Source organism: Amblyomma mixtum, chromosome 4 (genome assembly GCF_055824585.1).
Source record: "Amblyomma mixtum isolate Tamu chromosome 4, ASM5582458v1, whole genome shotgun sequence".
In the NCBI taxonomy this organism is placed as follows: domain Eukaryota; kingdom Metazoa; phylum Arthropoda; class Arachnida; order Ixodida; family Ixodidae; genus Amblyomma; species Amblyomma mixtum.
The window spans coordinates 35264518-35273366 of record NC_143015.1 but is presented as its reverse complement, the minus strand read 5'-3'; the positions used below and the strand labels follow the sequence as shown (position 1 = coordinate 35273366).

Genomic DNA, 8849 nt, shown 5'->3' with positions numbered 1-8849 from the left:
CGTGGACACATCGAATATGCATCTGTGTATTGTCGGAGTCGGAGCCACGCATATGAATAGAGGGTGGACAGAGTTGTAAAGGTAACTTGATGGAGAATATATTTCCGCTTGTTAATGTAAATAGATTCGCGGCCAGTGATGCGTTGGGAAGGGCAGGAAACAAGAGGCGGACTATCGCAGTTTTTCAGCTTTTCTTTTCGTGTTCGCGGTGTGCATCCCGCTCATTCTTGGGGTTGCAATTATACGCCCAAGGGGAGCGGTTGCTTTAGCATTATCGCCAGCGATAGCATAAGCCCGTTCTTTCCATTCTATTCCTGGGTGATAGGGAACGCATTCTAAAAAGACGTGAGGGTGTGGGTCATGGTCAATGTAGGTGTTTAGAAGCGCGTGGATAAGTGCCAGGAGCGAGTTGCTGGTGATTTCACGGAGGACATTCTGGCTGTCCGTGCGGCGCACTGTGATGGTGTTTGTTTAGTGGGGCTGGTGAATGATCGCTTCTGCGATCGCTCATCTCTCAGTTGATGCGAAGTCAGGAACGCTGGCATGATAACGGACTTCATGATGGCAGATGCTTACGGGGTCAGTAGTAGCTTTGGAGTCCACGAAGGTTCGAGTCGGCAGAGGATACGCGAAATATAGGTAACAAATGTTAAACTTTCATATGCCGTAAGTACCTGCTACTTGTGGGGCTCGTCTGTGCCAAGCTGACGCGCCCTACAGGGCCCAAGTGCTGCATACTCAAGTTTCACACTTGCGACCTGGTTGAAACATATCATTCGCGCTGTGAATAAGATAAGGATGTGTGTTTCTTAAGAACATGTGTCATTTCATATTGCCCAGGATGGATTAGGTTTATGTAGGTCATGTGGGGTGGATTATATTAGGAGAGTGAAATTTGAGGTGCTCTGATTAGAATTGACGAACGAGGAAAGGAGCGGAAACCACAATATATATATATATATATATATATATATATATATATATATATATATATATATGACAGAAGCCAACAGCCACAGAAACCAAGGGGCACAGGGGATTTTTTTAAGTTATTTATTTTGTGGTGTTGATCAATTTAGAATATTACTGAATATGTTATCGTTTAAAGATAACTGATTAGAAAAGCAGAAGAAAAAACAACCACATGCCGCCGGTGGGATCCGAACCCACGACCTCCGAATTACGCGTCCGGTGCTCTACCTCTGAGCTACGGCGACGGCTGTCAATTGTTCTGCTTTCGGGGGTATTTATGTTTACAAGTAACCTAACCTTTGAGAGTGTTCATCAGCGCCACCCACGTTCATAAGCGGCGGACGTAGAACGTCCTGAGTTACCGCAGGTGTGACGTAGAACGTCATATATATAATTTGAAAACATAGACGGAAGCAGGCGAATTAAATGACGATCGACAAAACAGTCATGTCAGAAAACAAAGATCTTTAATGAAGGCAATTTAATACGCAGCGCAGAACAAAGACAAAATTTTTTCGCCAATACAAAGTCACACAAGAGATTGCCGTTTACCAACAGCCCTGCTAGTGACAGGCGGATGTTTTGGTTCTACGCTCTAAGGCGGTCGAGAGAAGTGTTTCTGAGCTACTGTTTAACAGTTGGAAAGCATATATAAACACATGCTGGTTAACTGTGCCGAACGGATGAGCATTGACTTTTCACACTTTTTGGCCTATGCAGAAATGGTTACTGGAGGCAGATTAAGTTTGGAAGCATCTAATCAAAGCTCTGAGTTTTTATTTGAGCAAAAAAATGACGGCGGTGTGTTTTTAGGGTCAATATTAGTATTTAATTTGGCAACTCTCTTTGATGAACACGTCGGAAAACTCAAGAATTGCAGTTACATTTGTTTCTGGGTTGTATTTTCGTGTATAGCGTTGACGAGCAGAAATGAAGTGAACAATTCGAGGCTCACCCCAGTCCCCTGCCAACGTTGATATCTGCAACTAGATAATATGGCTATCGAATTTTATTCACACAAACAAGTTCTGAGGGAATGGGAGACATGATAACGATTTTTGTCTCATGAAACTCCGCCACGCGTATGCATAATGGTAAGCTGTCATATGTAACTGTACAGTAGTGAATAGAACAAATACAATCTATAGAAACGCAAACAATGATCGATGAGGCTGGAAATCAGAAAACACCGCAGTTTACTTTAATGTGGCCAGAAAAAAATAGGAGTAAACGGAACCGGCAACATAACAGAGAGCAAGCAATAACCGCCACTCATATGCATATTGGTAAGCAGGCATATGTAACTGTACACTTGTGAATAGACAAATAACATTTTTAGAAACGCAAACAATGATCGATGAGGATGGAAATCAGAAAACACCGAAGTTTACTTTAATGTGGCGAGAAAAAAAACAGGAGTAAACAGAACCAGAAACATAAGAGAGAGCAAGCAATAAGGAAAAACATATGCATAGACAGTAAAATGCGTGAAGTTATTACAAAGGAGATTAAGAGGTAATTGTTTATATTGTTCGTAAGCTCGTGACTAGCCCAAGACTTGTTTGTGAATTCTGCAATGTGTAGGTGTTTTTTTAAGAAATTCAGGTACTAAGTCAGCAAGTTCCTTAACATCACAATCAGCTTGCAAGGAGGTTGGCGCATTTTTCATAACACCGGGCCCGGTCCAAGCCCGCCGAAACTCCGCATATTGTGATCGTGTGGTGGACTGCTGGGTACAGTCGATCCAACGCAGGGCTCTAGGGTGAAGTACTTCAGAGCGCCCGACGTTGGAAGGTTAAGAGCATTTTTAAGCTCTTTCAGGTAGCCCCCTGCACGCCGGGATCAGTAGGTGAGCCACGCACCGTTGCCTCTCTACAGCGCCTGTGTGCCAAAAGCACTTGTAGCCCGAGTAGCGGCGACTAAAAACTAAGGATTTTCACCTACTGTGTTGACTTGGAAGATGTGGCGGTGGGTAAACAGGGACGACCCACAGTGCATGAAAATGAAGCCCAACACTAGAAATTTCACTTTGTTTAGCTGGAGAAAAGTTGCGCCAGGTAGAAAAAAGAAAACGCATTTGCTGTTCAAACGTCTATTTAGCGGTTCTGCCTCCTCCAGAGCCGAAGTCCTAATTGAGGCCACTGGACTTGTAGGACCAAGCTTATGTGCTTCTAGTGAGCAGCCCTAAATATTCGGTAAATCTATTCAGAAAAGGAAGTGCATGAGGTTGTCTGTGTTTAACATAACTGTGCCACATGGGGTTTGGTGTTTAGACTGCGGAAATTGTATTTCGCAGACCACGCCAAAAATAAGAGGAGGCAAAACTAGCAAAAGTTCACTTTAGAAGGCGTCAACAACAACGTTTCTCAGAGCAGAAATTGAGGGAGTCCCGGTGCAATTCATCTTTGCGGTCTGTTTCAGCAAAACATGTCCACATCCTGCTGACTGCAGGATGCGTAAAAAAGGAAAGTAGAATTGGGAGTTGGAAATACATTATTTGGGTAGGCGCGGAACGTCAGAGGCGGGTTGTGCAGGTGCACCGTTTCCGGAAAAGAAGCCTCGCGCCGAAGTATTGTTTTCTGCGCGTGCGTTGTTCGGAACGTTGCGTTCCCGGCTCCACGTCACCACATTATTCTGGCTTTTTATACCGCTATGTATGAGGTACACCTACAAACGACGTTTTGCACAGTTTTGGAAGGGTGGATATAGTCTGAAAGACAAACAGCTGCAACCTGTATAGTAGGCCCAGCGCTAGCTTTTATGGTAGACGTGTACAGCTGCAGGTATTCCCTTTTTGTGTGCGTATCCGATATTAAATCCGGTTCTTGCTCCCCTCAGCAGTTTTTGATGGCGGCTTTCATAGAATCATAAGATTTATAGAGGTTCGTGTACAGTGCGATGTCAGTGCACGTTAAAGAACACCAGGTGGTCGAAATTTCCGAAGCCCTTCACTACGGCGTCCCTCATAGCCCGAGTCGCTTTGGTACGTTAAACCCCACAAACCATACCAAAATTGGAAAGATTTATTTAGAGAATTCGCAGCTCTTCTGCTAAGGAAGGCCACAATTCATTGTACAAGTTATTCAAGCGCACTCTGCATGGGTATGACTTCCAGGTCACTGCTGCCAAATTGCACTGGCATATGTGATGCAATTCGGTTCACCTAGAGCTAAGACGGACAGTACCACATACAGAGGTTGCAGTACGTCTCCCTTTCGTTTCGTCGAGCGCACTGGTTTCAACAATGAATTCAAACTAACGAGCCCAGCTTTTTACGCTCAAGCCAAGAGCACAAGATAACGATGGCCTATCACCTACCTGATGCTACACCCTCTGTGTCCAGAGTCGCTGGATAAAAGTTCCTTGTGTTTTATTGGCGAGAATCGGGCCCCAAATTTCGCCAACTCAAGCAATAAATTCACAACGCCGTAACTGATTAATGGCAGCGATTATCAACTTTATGGTTTTCAGCGCCACTGTGGGAGGTTTCGGGAAATAACATTTACTCACGCTTCTGTTGCATCAGTAACTGATAACTGGCGCTTGGAAACTTGCCAACCTTTTTCGCTAAGGCACATTTCGCGCCGTCTCAGTCGAAAAAAGCAACACAAAAATTTTTGTTTTCACAACAGATTTTCTGTGCTGTTTTTGACCAAGAACGTGGAGTAATAAAAGAACGTTTTTATAGTATTAACAGCATAATATTGTGTATATGGTACAGAAATGTGCTACAGAACCGCAGACTGCAGGTAAGCATTGTGCAAAACTGCAGTTCTACAGAAATCGACTACAAAACAACTGAAATATCTTTCACTATTACAAAACTAAAGTTATTTTGTATTTTTGATATCGCTTTGTCATTTTTCTCAACTGGGTTTTGTATAAAATCTGCACGGCACTAGGGTTAGGGCACGAAGTAAAGAGGGCTATTGCACAAAGGGGGCGAATGCCTCGGGGCGTCAACAGGCAGTCCACTCATATAGTGCTTTTTCTTGTCAACATGGCCTCACACGGACGGCTAAAGCAATATATGTTTTGTTACGAGCGGGTACATTAGTACATCTGCGATTCGAAAACAACCAGGAGGTTAGAAAACCACAGCATGCAATGGCAGGTAGGCCATATTTCCGAAAATTCTAAATGTCATCAACAAGTTGAAGAATAGTAGGCACTGCCTCAAAACAGCATCATTAATGCTGCAATGGTCACACAGTGATCATTCCAGTAAAAGCCTGGAGGGCTTCCAGGAGCCACCTGAACCTCGGCGGTCTTGGGGGTCACGTTCTTAAACAAGAATTCATATAACAGGAAGACCAAGAATTCACGCAGTCATAAGATATCGGAAACGATCGAAGTTGTTCCTGACGTAAGTCGGGGCCGCTTCGTAAGGGTCGCAGCTGACAAGAGGCGGGCTGTTGTCGAAGTATCTTCCGCTCTTGCGCAGGGATTCGATGTAGGAGGTATCTCTCTTCTCGGCGAAGTCGCCCCACCGTATCCCGTCATCCCTTTGCGCCGCCGCCAGTTTTACCTGCGTAGTGACACACAGCAGTCCATGAACGATTTCTGTGGACAAGGTCTTGAAACAGCGGCAGATTTGTTGCCAATAGAAATACAAATCACCAATGGAAGAGACATTCCAAAGGCTCATCGTTTCACTGCAAGAGGAATGATGAGTTACAATTTTGAAATGAATTAGGTTATAAGAAAGAAGGCTTACAGCCGGCGCACGAGGTGCGAGAAAACAAGCCTTTGAACCGCATTCACATTTAGGGGCACATGACAGCTGGACACAATTTCCCACACAGTAAGATGGTTGATTGGCTGGTTGGTTTACGGGGTTTAGCGTCCCAAAGCGACTCATGCTACGAGAGCCGCTGCAGTGAAGGGCTCCTGAAATTTCGACCACCTGGGGTTCTTTAACCTGCACTGATATCACACAGTACACGGGCCTCTATAATTTCTCCTTCATAGAAATTCAACCGCCGCGGCCGGGATCGCCCCCGCGTCTTTCGGGTAAGTAGCCGAGCACCATGAGCACTGAGCCACCTCGGCAACCCACACAGTAAGAGATAGCATAATAAAGCAGGAAAGAAAACAAGTAAAGAAAAAAAGCATAATTTGTAGCTTTTACCAAGTAGAAACAGTAGAACATGTATACTACTGGAACGTATGGTAGGTTGAAACTAACACAAAATAGTGAAAAAAAGAACCATTAGAACGTATAAATGGGAAATTACGTTTCCAGCTTCCTTCACGTTAGCACTATAACAAAGTGCAAGTTACTCGCACTTAAAAGGAAAACCTGAAGGAAAAGTTAAAAGGAATAACCTGATTTGCCTATTAAATGGACTTACGACGTACTTTCCAAACAACTCCTAATCACAGATGTGAATGTATTGAATAACTGCACTAGTTCCTGTTGCGTAGACTGAGTATCATGGTTGGGGCGTAGTATGATTAGTCTAAAAATTTCGGAGAAAATTTTCAAATTAAAAATTGTAAGATACTTTACGGAAATATTCAAGGTAACGTCCATTCTTCTTATATGTAGCAAAATCTTTCCTTTTAAGTGCTTCTATTGATTGCGTCGAACATTTAACACTCCCACAGAAAACCTAAGGGGAACGCTTTTGACGATAGTAAATGCGTTAACAGAAAAATAAATTCAAGCGTGCCGTCGGGTGATCCGTGATTACATTGATTGTAGAGTGAAATCTTACATTATGTGCAAAATTTCGTTCATAAAAGGTTTTCCGCTCAAAATTGTTGGGTATGGGGCAACTACGAAAACCTCATGCAAACTACATGTTTTCAATAAGGGAGTTGGAGAAAAATTCGTCCGGGTCCGGGGTTGGAACCCGGGACCACCGCTTCACCGGAGCAGTCGTTCTACCAATTGAGCTAACCGCGACGGCAAGCTTATGGTAGGGCGAGAGCGAATTGATCAATAACTCGAAGTGGGAACAGTGTTGGCCAAATGTTTAGGTCAATCCCCTATGTTCAGGGGAATCCCCAATACTCCACCTTGGAGGATTGCCCTAAACAATTGACCAAAGTGCATGTTTATAGCTTCTCAAGGTGCATGTGCCGGATGAAGAGAAATGTCGTTTAATTCTGTGTTAAATTAACACGTGTAATTTCTGTAAGGCTCGAAAGCGATTAGGTCAAAAATGTTTCCGAGAAGTAACAGACGATATCGAGATTTGTCTGCCCACAGATACCCCGATTGAAGCTGAAAGATACACAGTCGAACACATTTCCACGTAGACGCTGTATGGTGCTTAAAACTGGCATATTTCAGGTTATGAGAATGCTTAGATCTCTCGAGTCTTTTAATTTTTTTTTACGTAAGGGTAATTTCCTGTAGCTACGCTAATGGAAATGCGAACTCAGCGAGAAAGAAGTCGCCTGTAAAGAAACGCCCTGTCTGGTGTTATGATGCGATGCCGGCTATGACATGTTTAACGACATGCTGCCGCTGTGTGCATAGATGTGAGATGGTGGAGTGAGTTCGCTCTTGCAACTTTGCGTCTTAGAGATGGGAATTTTGCGAAATACACTGGACAGAACGGTTTGTAGATATGGGCAGTCTCAGAAAGGTTGTTCGCTACACGTAGCGAGAATATGTACGTAGACCACTCTTTATAATAGCTACTAGCTGTTAGACTTTAGCACAATATTTAACGGTGTTGTCAGATACTTCAGGCTGTCATTTTTCGCTCTGGTCGGAAGATTCACTAAGTGGAACAAGCCGGTTTTAGTTCCAGCAAGTAAAGCGCACCTTTAGAAGCTAGCATGAAAATAATTGTTGCTGCTACCCGCAAAGCAGCTGTGCTCGTGGCTTTGGAAACGATATCTACTTCGTTATGATTTCAGTAGCTCCTCAAAGGCCTCCGTCAAGACGCTGCCTTAATAGATGGAGGTGCAGTTCTAAAAAACCACCAATCGACAAAGAATGAAGGAGTAAAACTTTAACAGCAGTATACAACACATGACACGGGATTATATGTAGTATATACCAACGCATTTATGTCATTTGACTTCAACGTTTCGCTATAGAGCGCATGACAGGCAGCACCCCATTAGAGGAAATAGCCTGGTCATTGGAAGCTAAATGTGGCAGTAGAGATCGTGACCAGTCGCACGAAGAAAAGAAGGTGCCCACGTTTGTGCAAGATGCTATCGTTTAGCTATAACCTTGGCTACGCCTGGCGGCGTGTTATTCAACAACCGCTATTGTGTCTTCTGCAAACCTTCATGAAGCGCCTCTGGAGATAACTGGGTGCTGAGAAATTAGGCTGCTGGCTTGCGTAAAAAGCTGCTACTGGAGACATGAGAAAAAAAAGCATATCTCAACTGCAGGGGACAAGCCTATAGTCACGCGATGGCTTCACACATCGCAAGAGGCTGAAAATATGAAACTATAAAGTCGCGCTCCTGTGAAGCTAAAATGTAAGCTCAATTGTTTTATATGCATGAGTAATTTATCGTAAAAGCAGGGTTCCGAGTACAAAATTAAAAAAAAATCAACAAAAAACTTTCCAGAAAACAAGTTTTAAGCAAATAGGAAGTGCTGCCGGTCTTAATATTTAGCCGGCTGATTTCGACAAAAATTTTGCTTGCCGCATACATTCCGAAATCTCTAAACGGCAATGGCCCTGCCGCGGTGGCTCAGTGGTTACGGCGCTCGGCTGCTGACCCGGAAGACGCGGGTTCGATCCCGGCCGCGGCGGAGGAATTTCGATGGAGGCGAAATTGTAGAGGCCCGTCTAATGTAAGTGCACGTTAAAGAACCCCACGTGGTCTAAATTTCCGGAACCCTTCACTACGGCGTCCCTCATAGCCTGGGTGGCTTTGGGACGTTAAGCCCCAATAAA

General features: G+C 44.0%; 1 protein-coding gene across 1 annotated transcript in view; it reads right to left on the bottom strand.

The window, feature by feature from the left end:
• Positions 1-1456: 1456 nt before the first annotated feature.
• LOC149346110 (beta-1,4-mannosyl-glycoprotein 4-beta-N-acetylglucosaminyltransferase-like) overlaps positions 1457-8849 on the bottom strand; it is a 29584-nt gene continuing 22191 nt past the window's right edge. Inside the window, exon 2 of the mRNA XM_089586333.1 lies at positions 1457-5500. Within this exon, the coding sequence (XP_089442459.1) occupies positions 5294-5500 (207 nt within the window). The 3' untranslated portion in view covers positions 1457-5293. The remainder of the gene's footprint in view (positions 5501-8849) is intronic.